Source organism: Diceros bicornis, chromosome 10 (assembly GCF_020826845.1).
Source record: "Diceros bicornis minor isolate mBicDic1 chromosome 10, mDicBic1.mat.cur, whole genome shotgun sequence".
Classification (NCBI taxonomy): Eukaryota; Metazoa; Chordata; class Mammalia; order Perissodactyla; family Rhinocerotidae; genus Diceros; species Diceros bicornis.
Genome location: NC_080749.1, coordinates 47,927,373 through 47,947,736, shown reverse-complemented (window position 1 = coordinate 47,947,736; position 20,364 = coordinate 47,927,373). Strand labels below are relative to the sequence as shown.

The 20,364-nt window shown below is 36.6% G+C and overlaps 1 protein-coding gene across 4 annotated transcripts in view; it reads left to right on the top strand.

The window, feature by feature from the left end:
- TTC21B (tetratricopeptide repeat domain 21B) overlaps window positions 1-16,657 on the top strand; it is a 73,792-nt gene extending 57,135 nt beyond the window's left edge. For 2 of the 4 annotated variants that reach the window (XM_058549168.1, XM_058549167.1), the window contains 5 exons: window positions 2,339-2,534; window positions 6,184-6,408; window positions 10,055-10,175; window positions 13,998-14,065; window positions 15,525-16,657. In XM_058549168.1, the coding sequence (XP_058405151.1) occupies window positions 2,339-2,534; window positions 6,184-6,408; window positions 10,055-10,175; window positions 13,998-14,065; window positions 15,525-15,602 (688 nt within the window). In that variant the 3' untranslated portion in view covers window positions 15,603-16,657. Of the gene's footprint in view, window positions 1-2,338; window positions 2,535-4,185; window positions 4,427-6,183; window positions 6,409-10,054; window positions 10,176-11,262; window positions 11,350-13,997; window positions 14,066-15,524 lie in introns of those variants that run through there. The other 2 variants (XR_009221417.1, XM_058549169.1) reach the window with 2 other exon arrangements.
- The last annotated feature ends 3,707 nt before the right edge of the window (window positions 16,658-20,364 follow it).

Genomic DNA, 20,364 nt, shown 5'->3' with positions numbered 1-20,364 from the left:
GTAGTGTTTGACAAATTATCCTTTTTTTTTGAAAGACTTCTTGAGGATAATAAGTGAGGATAACTTATAAAAGAGAACTAAATTCTAGGATAGCACTAATGAAAGGTCAGGTGAATAAATCATAGCTGGAAGAACTGTTCTCTGAAACAAGCGTGAAATGCTTTTAGAAGGTTTCCTAAATCAGAATAGACATGTTATGAAGATACTCCCATAATTACTCTGTAGAAAATAGGATAAATTGTAGAATTTGATTATTTTGGCAAAAATTGTCCAGATAATAATAGTAACTCCTAGGGGGCCAGCCAAGTGGCATAGCGGTTAAGTTCTTGCACTCCACTTCGGCGGCCCGGGGTTTGCCGGTTCAGATCCTGGGCGTGAACCTACACACCGCTCATCAAGCCATGCTGAGGCAGCATCCCACATAGAGCAACTAGAAGGATGTACAGCTATGACATACAGCTATCTACTGGAGGAAAAAAAAAGGAAAAAAATAAAAGAAGGAAGATTGGCAACAGATGTTAGCTCAGGGCCAATCTTCCTCAAATAAAATAAAAATAACTTCTTCTTAACGAATGGTAGTTTTATGCCACACCCTGTGCTATATACTTTATATGCATTATCTTCTTTATTCCCTACAACAGTATTGTGAAATAAGCTCAAACTTAATTTGTCTAATGTGATAAGAGTTAGTAAACGGTGGAGGCAAGATTTGAATTGAGTTCTCCCTGGCTTGCTCAAAGCCTCTGCTGTTAGCCATTGTGGTGCACTGCTGGTGAATGGTTATATTTCTATCAACCTGTGTTTGTTGCTTGTCCTGTCTTTAGATTTGAGCAAGTCGTGGTGGGAGATGTATAAGGATATAAAGGGAATATAAGAGGTAGTTTCTACCTTCAGGAACATGTGATTTACCTAGGAGGCAAGACAGTAGTATCTGAAACCATTCTGTCTCCAACAAAACAGAAGTGGGTTCAATGGATATTAAGTGTTGCAGGAATTCCTAGAAATCATGGTAGTGCAAAGCAGTCAGGGGAAGATGCATAGAGGAGTGGGGGAAAATTAGAACCAGGTTGCTGAATGATTTCAATGACAGATTTGAAGATTTGGATTATAGAGACCATTTAAGTTTTAGAGGAGGGGAGAGGCATGTTTATTTTATGTTTATGTTAGGCGAAAGTAACGTTTGTATGTTATGCGAATACAGGCTATCCCCATGGAAATCTTCAGCAAGTAGTTGAAAATACAAAAATGGAACTCAGAAGGGAAGTCACAGCTGGGGATAGAGATTTGGGAGACGTGTACAGAGTAGAAAGCTGGAACATGAATGGCCTCTTTGCAAGTAGAATGTGGTGACAGAAGTCTGAGAACTAAATTGTGTGCACACTAATATTTAAGGAGACTGGAGGAGGAAGGGAGGTAAGAAAAGGGCAATCAGTGTGGTGGAAAGAAAACCAAAACTGTGTAATGTGACAGAAGCCAAAGGAAGGGAGCTTAGAAGAAGGTCGCCAGCAGTATGAAATGTTTTGGAGAAGGTAAAAGTCTAAGGCCTGAGAAAAAGACCAGTGGCTTTAGTGATTGGGCTTTGAGAATTTAACTTCCTTTTATTAATTGATATACATATATAGATAAACATATATATATGTACAAGTGTCTATAAAAAAATAAGTAAATTGCTGTTACATATTCAAATTGTTATTGCACTTGAACTGTACAACCTTTTGACAGATACCTAATTTCTGAGAGTCTGATGGGCAACTGGGTGAGGAAAATCAAGTAGACTTTATATGTCTGACAAACTTAGATTCATATCCCAGGCTTACCGTTTATTAGCTGTTTGACCTTTGACAAATTACTTCACCTGTTTGAGCCTCAGTTTTCTCATATATAAGATGGATACACGGTCGATTGAATGAAATAATACAGTGCTTAGCACATAGTAGGTGCTTCAGCAATGTTAGTTACTTCTCACTCCCTCCCTTCCTTTTATTTTGTGAATAGATACACCACTTGATAATTGTATGATTGTACTTATCCTGAATTCTAGTTTTATATTAGCTGAAATGAACACACTTAGCACACATAGATATTGGCCAGATTTTGTCTTTAGTCCAGAGTGAATAGATGATTAATGGTGTTTTATTGAAGCTATATTAATTTTGTTTAAAAAATGCATTATAACTTTGCTTTACTTTGTATTAGAAGAGAATGAGTGATGTTCTTCAAAAAGAATTTTAAATTTTAAATTGGTGACAAAAAAGAAACCAGTGTACCATAGAGCTCATTCGGATCTCAGTGAATTTTACTTTGTAAGACACAGAGATTTATTTTTAATTGTATACAGCAATTCAACTGAGAAGCAAGAGTCTGTGCAATTAGCAGTGAGAACAGCAGAAAAACTTCTTAAAGAACTAAAACCTCAGACTGTTCAGGGTCATGTACAGCTTCGCATAATGGAAAACTATTGCCTGATGGCCACCAAACAGAAATCTAATGTTGAGCAAGCATTGAATACCTTCACTGAAGTAGCAACGTCTGAGGTTGGTAGATTTTCTTTTTCATCTGCATACATTATCTTTCCTTGGCGGTGTAGAAATATATTTATTTTGAATAGTTGTTTATTCTCTGAATATTGACTTAATTATTATTATTAAAAATTAGATATAGAGTTTGGCATAATTTTACACTTTGTTTCCAGAAAAGTGTTCAAGTTACTATTTTGATGTGTTGTTGATATATTTATCACTATTAGAATGGTGAATTCTAGAGAAGGGAAGTTCTCCAAAAGGGCATAAATTAATTCTCAAGGGAAAAGCTTTATTTATTCTCTGGAGAATTTCTGTGCTGTAGATGTAGCCTAGGTTAACTTACCTAATGAAAATAAACACTTGGCTGCCTTCATAGCTCACTTGTTCACTTAGGTGAACTTCACGTTTTTCCAACTCTGGGGCTAAGTGAGATCAATACTGACAACTTATAATTCAGTCAGGCAAATAATGATGTCTTTGGCAACACTGAAATAACCCCCTGCAGTCTTCTTGTTATTAGATCAAAGGTTCTCTCCTCTTTTCACCCCACTCAGATCCACCTCCCTTCTCACTCTCTGGGTGTTCTGTTTTTCCTTCCCTCACACAGGTCTGTATTTCTTCAATTACTTGATATTAAGGAAGGAATTCTAGGTACCCACCCCATCAGCAGTTGGTAGTAGCTAGTTTGAAACATACTCATTGGATTTCCTGTTCTTCCACTCCCCAATGTTGTAGGCCACCAAAACTCATAATTTTGTGTGTCTCACAGGATATACAGAATTTTGCTGTGTTTTCTTGTTGTTCAGAGATCACAGTGGTAGCAATAAACTACCAAAAACCCTCTTCAGTGACCCCTTTGCCCTGCCTCCCAGGACCCTGGAGGAGATTCAGATGTCGAGGGCGTTGGGGAAGCTACAACTCCTGTTGCCATTTGGGTACAAGTATTCTAGATGGCACTTATTACCACCATAAGCCACGCTTGGAACAAAACAGCAAGGTAGCACAGGCAGCAGTAACATCCTAGAGCAGAGCCCTTGCTGACATTGAAGTAACATTCTCAGGGGTTGTGCTCAGTTGAATTGGCTGTGTGGCAACAGATGGATGACAGCAGCTGACTGAACAGAGACCAGAAGTAGGACTGTCATCTAAGAAAATCTGTAAGAACATGATGAAGCACCATTTCAAGTAAGGTGTCGTAGCTACTGAATGACGTGAAGTAGCATTCTGTTGTATAACAAGAGAGAATTTGAACGGTGAGGTTTGAGAGAACAACACTGAGAGCCGTGAATGATGTCACAGCTATTTTCCAGAAAGACTATGCCAGTTTCTTGTGTTGGTGAAACCACGGTATTTTTTATCATTCTTATATCTGTGATTAGTAACAGATTCTTCTCAAATCTGTTTACTGACCATACTATCCAAAGACTGATGTATGAAGTTTCATAAACAACAAATTTTATCTTACATTTTTCTCTTTAAACTCATAGGCTGCATATATTAAATATAATGAATATTTATTAAGCAGCCAGTGGGTGCTAAGCACTGTGGGAATCACAAAGATAAACCACATATAGTCCCTTTCTTCAAGTTTCTCATCATCTGGGGAAGATGAGACAAGCATACTGACTGTGTACATAGCAAAATCTATTTCCTTCTGTCCTAGAGTTGCACATCAAAGTGCTGTAGGAGACAGTAGAAGGCAAGTTGGGAGACTCTTTTGTGGAAAAGGTATGATTTAAGAAGAACCAAGATAAATTGCGTTTTCACAGGGAGAGATGGAAAAAGTGCGTTCTAGGAGAAGAGAGAAATGTGAACAAAGGCAAGGAGGCAGGGAAGCATAGGGTATATTCACAGCACTTGTGGCATCCAGATTGATTGAAAAAAGAGATACGTGATAGGAAGTCATGAGAGGAAAGATACATTAAACCCAAGCAAAGTGTTTCCGCTTGCTTTCATCGCATCACCTCGAACCACGAAAGTGTGTTGTTTATAATATCGCTGTGTTGTCCTTTGTGATCTAAAGTTGTTGCAGTTTAGAGTGACTGAGAGGGAGAGAGAAGCTGGCTGAACACTGCAGGATGTCTGCACCAGAAGAGACCTCCTGGGTCTGACACGGCAGTTAGAACTCAGGTTTGCAGTTTTAGAAACTATTCTTCAGTTCACTCTGGAATGATCAAGTGGTGAGGAATTGATTCATTCGAATCAAACACAAGGTGTGTGATTTTTAAAATCAGAGAGCTTATTTTTAAACGTGTAGTGTGGATATTTTTAGTGTGTGAATAGGTCTGGACGTTTTTACAGGCCCCTTCTCTCTTTGGGCTGTCCTAGGACCTGACTGAAGAATACATAGCCGGGCTCTAGTTTCTCTCTTCTCCAGCCCACCTGGGATAGGGTGGGGCTCAATAATTGATAATATCCCACACGTCTTCAAAATTTACTACCAGTTGGTTGGATTTGGCACTCAAAACCTTTTTGCCTTTCCTTAATTAGGAGAACACATTACATACTGGAAGTCTATTGATAGGCATAAAATTAGAGCCAAGGAAGTTTTATATTCCTAAAACCTGTTTTCATCAAGCTCTAAAGAATTGCCCTTCTCCATTCCAGGGTTATTTCTGACTTCCAACCATGATCAGTGTTGGACATTGGACATTTCCCACTCTACTCTCCTGTTGTTCCTTATTAGTTACCCAAACTTGCTATCTTACAGTGCACCTGTATTAGTTATGATGTTATAATTTCCAAATCATAGTTTCTCATCTTTTATTGGTATTTTAAACTGAAAGCTTCCTCTGTATAAAAGCATCACAGTCCCTCTGCTGAAATTTAAGTACCCTAGTTTTATCAGGGACATACCCATTATTGCTTAGGTAAGTTGGTTTTCTGGATCAGTCGCTAATGGCCTCCATCTTATACCAATTCTTATTAGTTTGATGATTTCACAGAGTGACATTTTCTGACTTTGAACTCTGTCTAAAAGAACATTGTATTTTATAGACACTGTCAAGAAGCTGCAGACTCCATATCTACAATCACATTTTAAGGCATGAGTTTGTCTCATATAATTTCCAAATGATTAATTAATTACATGCCGTATTTGTAACATTTCATTGGTCAAAGTTTATTGAGAGAAGAAGATTTTGAATAAAATGAGAAGGGAGGGAAAAAGAGCAATAGAAGTCAAGATAGGTGGGAATATCATTTGCAGGTAAAGCATTCTGTTTGTTATTCCTGTTTTACAGGTGAGAGAACTAAGGAGCCAAAATGCAAAGTCGTGAAACATAAATGTACAATTAGGATTACACTGAAACAGAATTTTGTTTATTTTTTCTGTTTTTATACAAAACCAGAACAGCCAGTCAATCCCGTTAAAGACCGAGTTGCCCTAATTGTCTGGAATTGTGTGGTTATGGCATCTGCATACTTATTGAATTATCTTGACCACATGGTGCCTCACCAAGTTTCTTCATGGTAGCTTGAGGTTACTTGATGTGTTAAAGAATGACCATATCCCAGTTACCTATTTGGAGCCAGAAATAGAATCCACAGGCCCGTTCTTACATTATGTAGTACTTGCTGCTTTCCATGTATTTTCCTTTTAAACCTAGCACACTTATTTATGTTTGTGTACCTGGGGGTCTAAAGTTTTGTTTTCTTACAGAAGGATCATATTCCAGCACTTTTGGGAATGGCAACAGCTTATATGATCTTGAAACAGACGCCAAGAGCCAGAAACCAGCTGAAGCGGATTGCAAAAATGAACTGGAATGCTATTGATGCTGAGGACTTTGAGAAGAGTTGGCTGCTACTTGCTGATATTTATATTCAATCAGCAAAATACGATATGGCAGAAGAACTGTTAAAACGGTGCCTGCGTCATAATAGGGTAGGTGATTGAAAAGTAAAAAATAGGGCCGGCCCCGTGGCTTAGCGGTTAAGTGCGCGTGCTCCACCACTGGCGGCCTGGGTTCGGATCCCGGGCGCGCACCAACGCATCGCTTCTCCGGCCTTGCTGAGGGCGCGTCCCACTTACAGCAACTAGAAGGGTGTGTAACTGTGACATACAACTATCTACTGGGGCTTTGGGGAGAAAAAGGGAAAGAAAAGTAAAAAATAATTCTTAACCTTTGTTGTATAAACTTGCTATAATAGGTTATTATTGGTTCTATTCTGAAGTCCGTTTGGTCCATTTCTGAGGGTTCTTGCGTGTTTTTTGAAAACTAAATGTTTATTCTTAACACAATGAGGAAATAAATGTTAATAGTAAGAAAGCAGTCATTTGCCCTTGAAAATAAAAAAATAGAGATTTATGCAGTTTCAAGTTTCAGCTGTGTGGTATGCCCTACTTACAGAAAGTGTTTCTGGAATGTCAGGCATTTGCCTGTGATTATCCATCTCATCCCAGAGCTAATGAAAATTGCAGAAGAACACATTAATTGCAGACGTCTGTCCCTCCTATTAAGAAGTAGTCTTGAGGAATTTACTGCAGCTGCATGTCATTTCCACATTATTAGAATCCACTATGCATAAGATATTTGGTGGGGAAAAGTCTTTTGAGCATTTAATTTGATTTGTTTAATAAAAAGTCCTTATCAAATTGGAAATCTTAAAGTCCCTAGAATTTAAGATTCTTTACTAATAGTGCATTTTGGTGTTTCATCACAAAAAAAGAATGTCTTATTAAAACATTTTTTAAGTTAAGAATTTGTTACTATTTGTTGAAAAAGAATTGTACCCAACTTAGAAACTTGAGGATATTTATCTATATAGATTCATATTAGTTACTTCAAAATCTTAATCACAGTAAATTTATGTTTTATTCTCTTTGAGCAAATTAGATTACAAAATGGATCATTTTTTTTTTAAGAATAGTGATTATCTAATACTAAGTTACTTTCTCTAGAACTTTAAAAGCCTAAAACATCAAGCCATTTATCAACTTACAGTTTATACATCTAATTTTAAGTTAAATTGGCCTTGAAAAACAGAGAATACTCATTAGTAGGCTTTGAAAAATCTAACCTGCTGAATAGCTGACGCTTTTTGAACAAAATGCCTAGTCTAGGATTAAGCAAGACTGTGTGGGAATTAAGGTTTGGATGCAGATAGAATTTCAGTTTGCCAGAACGCTGACAGCACTACACTGCGTGGCTGAACATGATGGCTACTGTAGAGGCATTTGCCCTGCTGATTAGGCATGTCAATATTGGAAGCATGAGATTCAGGAACTAGAGCTCAGAAACCTTGAATTATATAATTAAAAAGTGGAGATCATCCAGATCTGGGGCAGGAAATGTACAAGATGACACTAGACCATCTTGTCATACCAGATGGCAAGGAAGCCATTGAAGATGATTAGAGTCACATCAAGGACTCAGGAGCAAACTTGAAGACACTCTCACTAGCCAAAGTTGGGACTCTTTAAATATCAATAAGAATAGTAACTGCAGTGAATTGAAACACACCAAATACCGTTTAAATCCATGAGTTCACAAAGATCCAAAAAACGAAAATAAAAAACCTTGGTCACCGTTGAAATATGCTAATAAACTAATTGTTATTTCTAAAGCTGGCAAATAAAGTGAAAAAATCAAGCATTTATCCCACCTTTTCTGTATGCACCATGCCACTGGGTAATGAAATAGTAGAAAAGAAGACGTTTCTCATTATAGATATTTTCCAGCTAATGAATGAAGAAAGAATGATAGAATATCACCATTTTCCAACCCTGATGAATTAATGAATGGGTATAACGTCATAAAAAGAGTCGGACATTATATGCCTCCTGCTAGAAGAACTCACCATCTGTGACAGGGCTGGCCTGGGGTGAGGCACTCACTTCGGCTCTAAAATTTGAAGGGGCGCTTAAAATCTCAGTAATTATCGTAGTCACTTGGTGCTGCTATAATATAACCATAGCCAGGGTGACTTATAAGCAACAGAAATTTATTTCTCACAGTTCTGGAGGCAGGAAGTCTAAGATCAGAATGCCAGCATGGTTCAGTTCTGGTGAGGGCCCTCTTCCTGGTTGCAGGCTGCCAGTTTCTCATTGTATCCTCACATGGTGGAAAGAGAGGGCAAGAGAATTCTCTGGGGTCCCTTTTATAAGGGCACTAATCCCATTTATGAGGGGTATACCTTTATGACCTAATTACCTCCCAAAGACGCCACCACCTAATACCATCACATTGGAGGTTAGGGTTTCAACACATGAATTTTAGGGAGGCACATTCAGTCCATTGTAGTAATCAAGATAAGTAATAATTTAATGCAATATTTTTTAAAAAATCAAAATATCAGAATGTAAAATAGATAGAATCTGACAGTGCTGTGCTGAGCTATATTGAAGCCTGAACCAAAAGGGAAAATGTGTGCCCTGATATCCATGTTTGTATGTATTTTTTAATAAGTAATGGTTTTAGTGAAAGTATTATTGATATATTTTCTTGCATTAAAGTCAGGAAAGTAAAATTATAATAAATTTTGTTTGGATATAAATAAAATATTCAAACTTAATGTGTTTTAATATATCTGCTTTTCAATTTATTAAATTAATTTAACATTCTGGAAACAATTAGCAATTTAAAAATATCTAAAAACATGTATACAGGGTTGTACATTTTTCCTTTTGCCTCAAGCTCCAAAGGGCAGGGCATTGATCTATGAAGTAGTTTCAACCTCTTTCCCCCCAAATCAAAATCAAATCCAAACATCTGGATCTAATTACAATTTCTGGGAAATAACAAGGACATAGGAATATATTACATAAGCACAAGGATGCACTCAACTAAATCTAGGCTGTGAGAAACTCTAGGACAAACATTCTCATTTCTGCTACATTTAATTGTAAGAAAAGAGAGAGAGGGAGAGACATGAAGAAGAACCCTCTAGATCAAAAGAAGGTTGAGAGGCATTTCAATCCAGTTAGGCCTTATTTGGATCCTCATCCTAACAAAGTAAAAATATATATATAGAGAGAGAGAGACCATTTGAAATTTGAATAGTGACTGGATATTTGATGATGTCAAAGAGTTGTTACATTTTAGGTGTAATAAATTATGTTTAAAGAAAGTTCTTATTTTTAAAGAGGGATACTAAAATATTTATGAATGAAATGATACAATATCTGAAGATATTTTAATCTGATAATACAGAAGGACAAATGTTTGGGCTGAAGTTGAAATGGTATTAGGAGTTAATTGTTGATCATTATACTGTTCTTTTTATATCAGTATGTGTTGAAATTAATAATAAAACTTTTTTGTAATAAAAAGTCTACATATATGTGTGTAAAATACACATGTCCTTGCCTCACACCCAAAAATCCTGATTCTGTAGGTTTAGGGTGGGGGCTTGGCATCAGAATATTTTAAGTCCCATAGATGATTTGATTGCATAGCCAAGATTGAAAACCATTGTTTTATGTGCCATTTAAATGAGTTAATATGGTTGACCTCTATAGTCATAAGGAGCCCATAAAATCTTTGTGGTATCAAGTTTAATCTATTGATTCATCTTCCATTTTTCTTCAGTCTTGCTGCAAAGCTTATGAATATATGGGATACATTATGGAGAAAGAGCAAGCGTATTCAGATGCTGCCTTCAACTACGAGATGGCGTGGAAATATGGCAACCAGACAAATCCAGCAGTAGGTGAGTTTAACAAATTAGACACTAGGTTTTCACTGGAAACTTGGGTTTTATTGTAAATCTTCATTTAAATGCATTTGATTTTCTTTTTAAGAACAAAATATACATTAAGAGCAAACTTCGTCAGTTCTGAAAAATAAATGTTATAGTCATAATAGATTATTAGCTACTAATAGTTATTAAGTATAATTTCCTGAGATTCAAACTTGTCTTCAATCACCTTAGATGACATCTAATGTAATCTGTCCCTTTCTCTTCCTTCACCCTCTGCTATTTTCAAAATGGTAATGCTGTGGGGGAAAGTGTTCCATTGTCAAGTAAGTTAGAAAAATATTTCATTAAATCAAGTTCTACAGGTTTTTTTACTGCAGAACTTCTCAAACCCGTTAAACCTTAATGTATATTGTGATGGATATCACAGAGGGGACATGTGTCCCACAATAATTTGACCATGGAACTTTTTTTTTTCTCCTGAGCATCTGGAAACATCATCTTATTCCAGTGGTGGACTAATGGTTTGAGGAATGCTAGTCTCTAGTGTCCCTAAGGTGGGCAGCACCCAGAATATGCTTAGTGGCTACCGTCTCCCCACATTGTGAGGGAGCTCATCTCCGTGCTTCTCTTTCGTTACATTGAGCTGAAATGTGTTTCATTGAAACTGCCCTGGTCTGTTCTCTGGAGCAACCCACAGAGTCCTTTCCCTCTTACACATAATGGCCTTCTGATTGCAAGCTTCTGTCCTGTGTCTCCTAAGGTTTCTCTTCAAACCATCCTCAATTGCTTGTCCAGTCTTCCTGAGATCTGCTTCCAAGTCTTTCACCCTCCTTGTTGCTGTCTCCTAGAAACTCTAGAATAGTGCTTTCCAAACTGTGCTTTGGAATACTTGATGAGATATTAATAGATATTTCTGTTAAAAAATAAAGAGAGAGAGAGTTGAGTGTGAGGAGATTAGATTCCTTGGCCAAATACATTTGGAAAAGGCTATTTTATTTGTTTGTGTCCCTCCTGGCCTGTTGTACCAGAAATGAACAAGTTCTTAAGTGTGATTTAAGAACTAATTGTATCGATAATGAAGCTATTTTTTTTTTAGGCATACAGTAGTTAATTCAACCTAAGATGGCATCCATCTTTTTGGCAGCTGTGTCACAGTATGGACTCAGATTTAATTTGCAGTCAAGTAGGTCATGTTTGCACTAACTGCTATCAGTTCAGGACTTTCCTACCTTGTATTTTTCTGGGATCTGTTATTTTATTGGAGTTGTATAGAGCACAGGAACTAACGTTTGTTAATAATATTTTTCCTTCACAAGCATTGTGCATCTTACAGAATAAAATCAGCTTGTTAAATGAAAATTCCTTAAAATCCTTAAAACATATGTAATTTCGATGCTTTATCCCACAAGAGGAATACATTTAGAAGTTAAATTATTTAAATATTCTGTACCTTGGAAGACTTCAACAAATATAAAGATTCTAACTCACTAGTTCTTTCATTATGTCATCTTTGTATTTTTTGGATGATTTTATCAATTCCTCTGACTTGTCCTTAGTAAGCTTTTCTCTGAGGCTCTCAGTTAATTCTTTAGTTTCTTCCTTAAGATTGTCATTGCATCCAACACCCCCAACCTGTGTGGCCAAGTTAATACAGTCATGTGCCGCATAACAATGTTTCGATCAACAATGGACTGCATATAGGACGATGATCCCATAAGATTAGTACCATATAGCCTACCACACACCTGGGCTATACCATCTAGGTTTGTGTAAGTACACTCCATGATGTTTGCACAACAATGAAATCGCCTAATAATGCATTTCTCAGAACGTATACCTGTCATTAAGTGATGCATGACTGTAATGCATTTCACTTTTTCATTTGTCAGTAAATCCTTAAAATCATGGTTGTGTTCTTTGCATGGGATTCAGGCTTGAGTATTGTCACTGTAGAAGGCACCAGGAAGTGAGATCCAGTGAGAGAAGAGCACGTGTGTTTCTCCCTTCACACCCATTCTCAGGTTACACGATAGTAACTAGACTATTTACATTGTTCGTGTTCCCTTTCCCTCTCTCTCTTCTATTTTTTCCCTTGATTACATAGAGTTGAATTCTGAGAAGCTTGACAGATGCAGTGCAGCTGCAGTACACATGTTCTTTGCCATTTCTAGCCCTTTATTTCCTCTCTAAAATTTTTTGAATGAGATGATCAATCAAGTTTCTTCTGACATTAAAACTGTGTTTTTTATTTAGTGGTTACATAGAAAAAAATTGCTAATATTTGTGTGGTGCTCTAAAGTTTTTAAAAGCATCTCACAACAGGTATTTCATCTGACCTTTAAAATTACATTAAGAGAGAGAAGAGTTATTATCCACATTTTTTGGATGAGGAAACTTGAAATTGACAGCTCAAGTAACTTGCCTAAGGTCTCAAAGCTAGTCAGGAAGCCAGAAACCAAAACTTAAATTCAGAGTTTGGGCTCTAGTTTCCGTGTAAATTATGTTTGGCTTGACAGCTTAAATTGTTTTCCTTTGTAAATGTCACAAATTTTATTTATTAGTCCATTTCGACATTCCTTTGTGAGGATATCTAGTTTACCTCTCTAAAACTTATTTTTCATCTTGGACAGTTCTATATGCATGTGTGTGTGTGTGTGTGTGTGTGTATCAAATACTATAAATTTGAGACAATTCCTATTTCTTACTTTTTACTACCATATGATTACATTAGCCAGTAATTCTTTTCAAACATTTGTTTGAAATTCTAAAAATTTGTTTTGGTACTTTGATTAGAGCCCAAGAGCAGCATTCAAATTTCCCTTTTTCATATTTTTAAGTGGTAAAATGAAATATTTAATTTATTAATAACGTATTATTTTACACTGTGCTATATCTTATTTACTGAGTACACCACCACTGTTACTTTTTCTGTCTTTGCCTTAGTTTGCTTACTCTTACAGCATTCTTACAGGAGAACAACAGTCATGTAAGAATGTCTTAAAACTTTCTTCTAAATTGTCGCTATTTGAAACGTGACATTTCAATATCAGTAATTGTGATAATTGTTACTCATCATTGTTGTGGAACATCTGATGACTAATCCACTCTCTTGTGGGCCTCTCTCCTCCCTGCTCCCCCCTCTCACATTTACTCCAGGTCTGTTTGGATCCTACGTGTCCTTCTACCACTGGCCTTCACATGTATAGTTCCCTCTGCCTAAAAGTGTCGTTGCTTCCCGCTCCCTTGTCCTAGTTTGTGCCTCATCCTTCAGATTTCAGACATTGCCTGACACCCACCCCATCCCCAACCAGGCTTCTTTTATAGCTCTCTTGGCCTTTATTTCATAGCATTTATCTCAGTTTTGAAATTATTCATTTACTTACATAATTACTTAAATAATGTACTTTCCTAGTAGAATGTAAACCTCGTGACTGTAGGAACCAGTTTGCCTGACGTGTTAAGAGCTAAATAAATCTATACTATATAAATGAATCACTGTGTTATCATGTCCTGCCCTATGATGAGTTTTTACCATAATCTGAAATAAATGAGACGTTTCTAATAAGTTACTAAACCACATTTATGGGATGGCAGTCTTCTAACCCAACAGTATACACACTATGGTCCTTTTTTCCAACTCCATTTTCTTTCCTACCTGTTCTCCTTTGCTGTCACTCCACCTTCTGTTATTCATCCCTTCCCTCTATCGTAGTACAGTCGCCAGCCACCATTAAGACTTCTGTAAGTAAGCAAAGGAGGAGGCAAAAAAGATAACACTAGCAGTGTGCTCCATAAATAGTCCTGTATCATTATGGATTTTTGTCTTAACAGGATACAAACTGGCATTTAATTACTTAAAAGCAAAAAGATATGTGGATGCAATTGACATATGTCACCAGGTAACACTTAAATTTAGATTTCTTAAAATTTTTCGGATGAACAATTTCCTACTTTTTGTTAATCTCAAGATGTACATGAATAGACGTAGAAGATTTAGTATTTTGGTTAAATGACTTATCAAATACATCTGGGAGAGATTATCAGTTTTCAAAGTTTAGAAAATAATAAAGTTTACTTAAACATATGTGTTTTTAATTAGGGCTCAAATAACAAAATGTTTATGTCAATTTAAAGAAAGAGGCTAGAAGAGAAGCATGTTAAATAAAACTTAATCTTTAAGTAGGAAGATATTTGAGAATTGTTATAGGTTCTTAAGTCATTGTTCTGAATAGAAGTTCTTGTGAATGTGTCTAAGTCTAGTGATCAGAGAATTCAGATTTATAAATTTCAGATGAAAGGTATTTCTGTAATTTAGAAGTCATTCAGGGCCGGCCCCGTGGCTTAGCGGTTGAGTGCGCGCGCGCCGATGCTGGCGGCCCGGGGTTCGGATCCCGGGTGCGCAGCAACGCGTGGCTTCTCCAGCCATGTTGAGGCCGCGTCCCACATACAGCAGCTAGAAGGATGTGCAGCTATGACATACAACTATCTACTGGGGCTGTGGGGGAAAAATAAATAAAAAAAAATTAAAAAAAAAAAAGTCATTCAATTACATTTCTGTAATTGATCCCCTACTAAATGATCCCTTACTAAAATGACAAATATTTAAGTTGCAGTTTTAGAATTTGCAGTTTCTTTATATAAACATTGTCTCATAGATATTCCGTGTAAGGCATTATATTAAACATTGTTAGGAGCTACACGAAAAGCTCCTTAGAAGAGAATTATGTAATATCCCTTATCCCAGATAGCTGTGACAGCATCATTACAGTAAACACTTGGCCTCAGTGATTGCTATTGATTAGAGTCTCTCGTAAGTCAGTATTTCACATGAAGGTTAAGGTTGTACATTAATGTAAGGTTATACATTAGAATCTTTGTGGAGCTTCTTTTTAAATGAATGTCTCTCCACTCTTAGACTCAGTAGGCCTGGAAATTTGTATGTTTCCAAATCACTCCAGGTAAATCTGATGTGTGGTCGTGGTTAAAAATAACTTTCTAAGGGTTTTTTAAATATCATACATAAATAGCTAAATTAAAAAAATATTTTAAATCGTTGATCCATAGTTGTTTTCTGTAACTGATCTGTTAAGGAAGTAATTATATTTGTTGTATTTTCCACACAGAGTATTCATATTCTACTATTTACATCTAATTAGTATTAATATAAATGAATCATCATGTCACATCTCCCTGTCACCTTTAAAAAATGTTGTTATATTTGTAGTATTAATTCCATGAAATCTCAGCTGTAATGCTCATTTCCAGTAAGTTTTGTAGCTCCCCAATTCTCAGTGATTAATTAGAAGTTCTTGTGCTTTTGTTTCATTTTTGTTTTTTGTGTTTTTTTTTTTTTTGCAGGTTCTTGAAGCACATCCAACTTATCCAAAAATCAGAAAGGATATACTTGATAAGGCCCGTACATGTTTAAGACCTTGAAAATTATTTTAATTTAGTTTGTTGGTTCAGTGGGAAATGAAAAGAATCTGAGTTTTTCCAGTTCCAAATAGGTTTGAGCTACATTTTATAATAGAAGCATACTTTTTCTCCAGCAGAGGCTGCTGTTGTATATAAAAGGAAACACTGTCAAATGGATGGTTCCTGATGGAGAATGTGAATGAGAGGTGTTTTATTTGATTGACTGTCTTGATTAGGTGCAGATTTGGTGTTGTTGGTAAAGATTATAACCCATTTTTATAAAGAATATTTTGTTAAAATCTAGGTAATTAAGTATCCAATATCTTTTCTAAGGAGTATTAGCTGTTTATTTCAGGAAATATATCTAAAATGCTATTGTTCTCTGTTAAAATTTTTTGTAACAATCTCTCGTTTCAAAGCTTTGAGTAAATTCCTTGTAAATAATTTGTGAGAAAGAAAATATATTTTTAATAAAGATTTTGTAAATTCATGGTTTGTATTCCTCTTGGAACTTAAAAGACATGGTAAGTTTTGCAAAATGAGGGTAAGCTCCCCATGCAGTCTGCAATGTTAATGAATAGTATTGCAGAAAATGTGACTTCCCTAGAAAAATTTTTTGAAAAGTGTAAAGAGTATGAATTTCCCTTCCCTTTGTTGAACTCCTTCTGCCTGATCTCAATGCCAATGTGATCTTGAGAAACAGTTAGTACCTGAAATCAGTTTAAATACATAAACCTTTATAGCAAATATTTAACCTTAGCCCAAAGGCTAGGTCTTTTGGTGTAACTTCAGACTCTGTAACACCTGGTGGAGAAGAGTGACAAGATAGTTTTGGTCAACAGGGACTCACAAAGCACACCATATGACAGCAACTACCTACCCTATTGTGCCTCAGACCATCCTGGCAGAACCGTTCTCATCCTTTCACGCTAAGTTTAACCTCATCTAGTAAACTCAGTTCTTAGCATTATTTTTAATTTATTGTCTACATCATTTTCTGTTGTTTTTAAAGATACAATAAACATACTCTTCGATTTCATTTGCATTTTCAATAAACACAGTATTTTTACAAGTCACTTGTTGCTTTTAAGTGTCCTGTGTTTGTTTCTTTTGAGCTACATTCTTTTGTCCCTGCTCATTTCTCCAATTTTCCAAAGTCCATTTTATTCCAATTATATGTTATAAAATTCTAATCCTTCTTCTTTTTCACCTACCTTTTATTTATGGCATTTCGTGAAAATGTTTAATAATAAGAGCATTTATGAAGCATTGCATATCTGTTAAAACACTTTCACATGTCTTATTAACATTTGATGCTTACAACCCTATATTATAGATATTATTATCCCTGTTTTACAGTTCTGAAACTGACAGATGATCTGTTTCTCTGTAATTCAGGAGAAAAAAAAAATAAGCCTAAATGGACATTGTTAAGGACATCATATAACAGAATACCTTTAGTAGTTTTAATGAACTTGCATCATGGAATGCTAGAATCTTGGAAATTGGATAAAGTGGAACATCTGTTCTCCCAGCAAGACATTTCCAAATCAGTTTTCCTATCTGTAAAATGAGGAGTTTGTTTTTGTTTCTTAAGCAGCCACTTATTTTGCACCTGCTATTTGTTAGATACTGTTTAGTAATTTTCTTTACATTGTCTTTTAGTTCTCACTTAACTCTCCAGAAAAATAACACTCATTTTTCAGATGAGGAAGATAAGGTTCAAACTAAATGATTTGCCCAAGGTCACAGAAAAAATATCAGAATCTGGATTCCATACTGGCCCCGACTTCAAAGCTCATGCCCTATTTCTTATATTAAGGTACCTTCCATAACTAAGAAAGACTATCTATATGAAAAAAAATTTTCTTGTCTACATCTGGCTAGCAGATGAAACTAACTCTTCTATCACAGAGATAGCTAAGTAATGAGGAACAAGATGAACTGAGTGGAATGAACAGTCTTAGAAATGTAGGAACTATTAAAGTCTAAGTGAGGAGCAGGGTAGTGTAGTAGTTAAAAACAAGGATTTGAAGTCCGACCAGCCTAGGTTTAAATTTTGGCACCACCACTTACTGCATGTTTCATCTTTCTCAAATTACATAGGCTCTCTGAACCTCGGTTTTCTCATCCATAAAGAAGCATATAAAGATGATAACCTGCCTCAGGTTGTTGTAAGGATTAAATGAGAACATATATAAAACCTCTAATGAATCTGACTCAGACTCTTAATAAATAGTAGCAATATTTGTTTATTATAAGCGGAACAGGGGCACGGAGTAATTGCAAACTGAGAAGCACCTCTCGGAAGCGAAGAGAAAATGCAGTCCAGGCTGAGAGGAAGAGACAAGTAGTTCCCCTAGAGCGCACAGCCATACAGAATCCAGGATTCTCACTGATCCTCTCCCTCCCCCAACCTCCGGTTCCTTCTACTTTATCTCCCTCCCTCCCTCTCTCTCCTTTCTCCACCCACCAAACATTAGGCTGCACTCTGTACATGCATAAGTTCATTTCATCCATCTCGAGCATACCCTTGCCCCACCCTCCTCCCCTTGGAATTCTCTCCCTACCTACCTCTCCCTTACCCTCACTTCCGTCTCCAAGCTTCCTTCTCTAGGTGTGTTCTTTCTTTCATTCAGGTATCAGTTTATTATCACCTCCTCAGAGACCGTGTCCAGGCCCACAATCTAAAGTAGCCATCCTGTCATTCTGTATCATATCACCCTTTTTAAACTCTATTTAGCAGTTACTAATCTCTGATGTTTTTCTTGTTCACTAAGGCTTGGTTTATGACCAAGCCTTACGTGACACGCCCAAGATTGCACATCCAGGAAAGCTGGGACTCAAACTGCTGTGAACTGCTACTTGAGAGAATCAAGTTAAATGAGAGTTTGGGGCCTGCACTCAGGATGGAGAGGGGAGAGACACAACATAAACGAGAGAATTTTATGTAGACCTGGGATCTGAATACCACTTCCCTCGTGGTAAGGAAATAGTTATAAGTTTAATGCACTTTGACCTTAAGCCAGCTATATGGTGAAGTGGGTCCCAAGAGGAAATAGCTTTCTTCCCCAGAAGTCAAGAACCTAGGGCAATTCTGGAAGGCTTTTATGCACGGACAGCTGAGGAAGCTAGGTTGAACTTTGCAAGAGGGTACAGTAGATAATGGAATCACTATGGAAACCAAAAGACCAATTAAGACTCTGACAGGAACTTAGTTTGGGACTAGAGAGGACAAATGAATAGCCTTAAACCAGGATCATATAACAGTGCTAGTGAGGATAAAGTAGCAAATATTTTTTGTCGTGTTATTTGTTTTTAATGAAAGATTGGCAAAGGTGCAAGGAAACCACCACATTCATACGCTGCTGGTAGAGTCTAGTGCAGCCTCTCTGAAGGGCAGTTTGGCAGTATGAATTACGAGCTTGTCGTTTGGCTGAGGAATCCCACTTAGAGAAATTTATCATGGGAGATACTGAGAAATTTTCTCAAGGATTTTAGTTAAAAAACATTGTAACAACAAATAGCTTGGTGTTTTGGTTGTTACCAAAACATTCAACATAAACAAAATGGTCAGATATATTAAAGTTTACCGATAATGGAGTACTATGTAGTCATGAAAAACTGTTTTCAAAGATTTTTTTAATTTATTTTTTAAAACTTTTTTCAAAGATTTTTTAACTGCTAAAATTCTCACAAAATAGTGAAAAAGCAGGAAACATAACTGTTCATATAAGATTAATTTGCAAAAAATATATTAATAGATGCATAGATATAGATATACAAAACCAGATGAAATTAACTCAATTTTTAACAGTAATTATATCTGAGTGATGAAATATCAGCATTTTTATTTCTGTCATTTTGCAACTTAAATCAGTGAACATATACACTAAAAATAAATATAAAGGTTTTTTTTAGAGAACAGCCTTCTCAAACTTGCTTTTTGCTGATTGTTTAAAGCTATTTTGCTGAGCAAAGATGAGCAGGAAAAAATAAAAGCTGACATTTTTCAACTCTTAACACCCACACTTTACTACTAATACAAAATGTAATCTGGTTTATTTCAGCTGTCACAGAAAAAGATTCAGGAATTGCAAGACAGGAGGAGACTCTGCCAGAAAATGGTAAGAGGAGTGGTAATAGTGGTAGTAATAGGAGGACACAGGAGTTGCTAAGGGGAGATGCGAGTACCTCTTTGTCAAAAAGAGTAAAAGCACAGCCTGGCAGCTACAGAAAAAATTGAGAGCAAAGCCAATTCTCGGCGCTTTTAGTCCATTATTATAGTGACAGAGTTTTAATGATGATCCTACCAAGTTTGATTAGTAAGAAGCCAGTGGAAATAATTGAAATCACACAGGGCCACAACGTGTGTTGTGTAGTGTGTGTCCTGAACAGAGGGACCTAGTGGAGGGGGGAGTCGAGCCCGCACTCCAATCTTGCATCCTGCAACTGCATCCCCTTGGAGGAAGAGGGCCCCCTTTTCTAATCTGGTTCACCAGGTTTCCTCGCAGGTTAGCAATAGCTCTGTGAATGGAGGCCGAGGAACTAGAGACAGTTTCCAGACATGGAAAATGTTTCAATACAGGGCTGAGGGTGAGAGACCCATAAGGGGATGGCTACAGAGGGACATACGAGGTGTCATTGTTTTGTTTTTTAAGATAGGAGCTACTTGAGCATCTTGCAATATTTATGGGAAAAAGCCAGTAGATATTGAACATACAAGAAAGAGAAGAGGGGAAAATCTGAATAGGAAAAGGGTGGGGTCCAGGGGGCGTTTAGA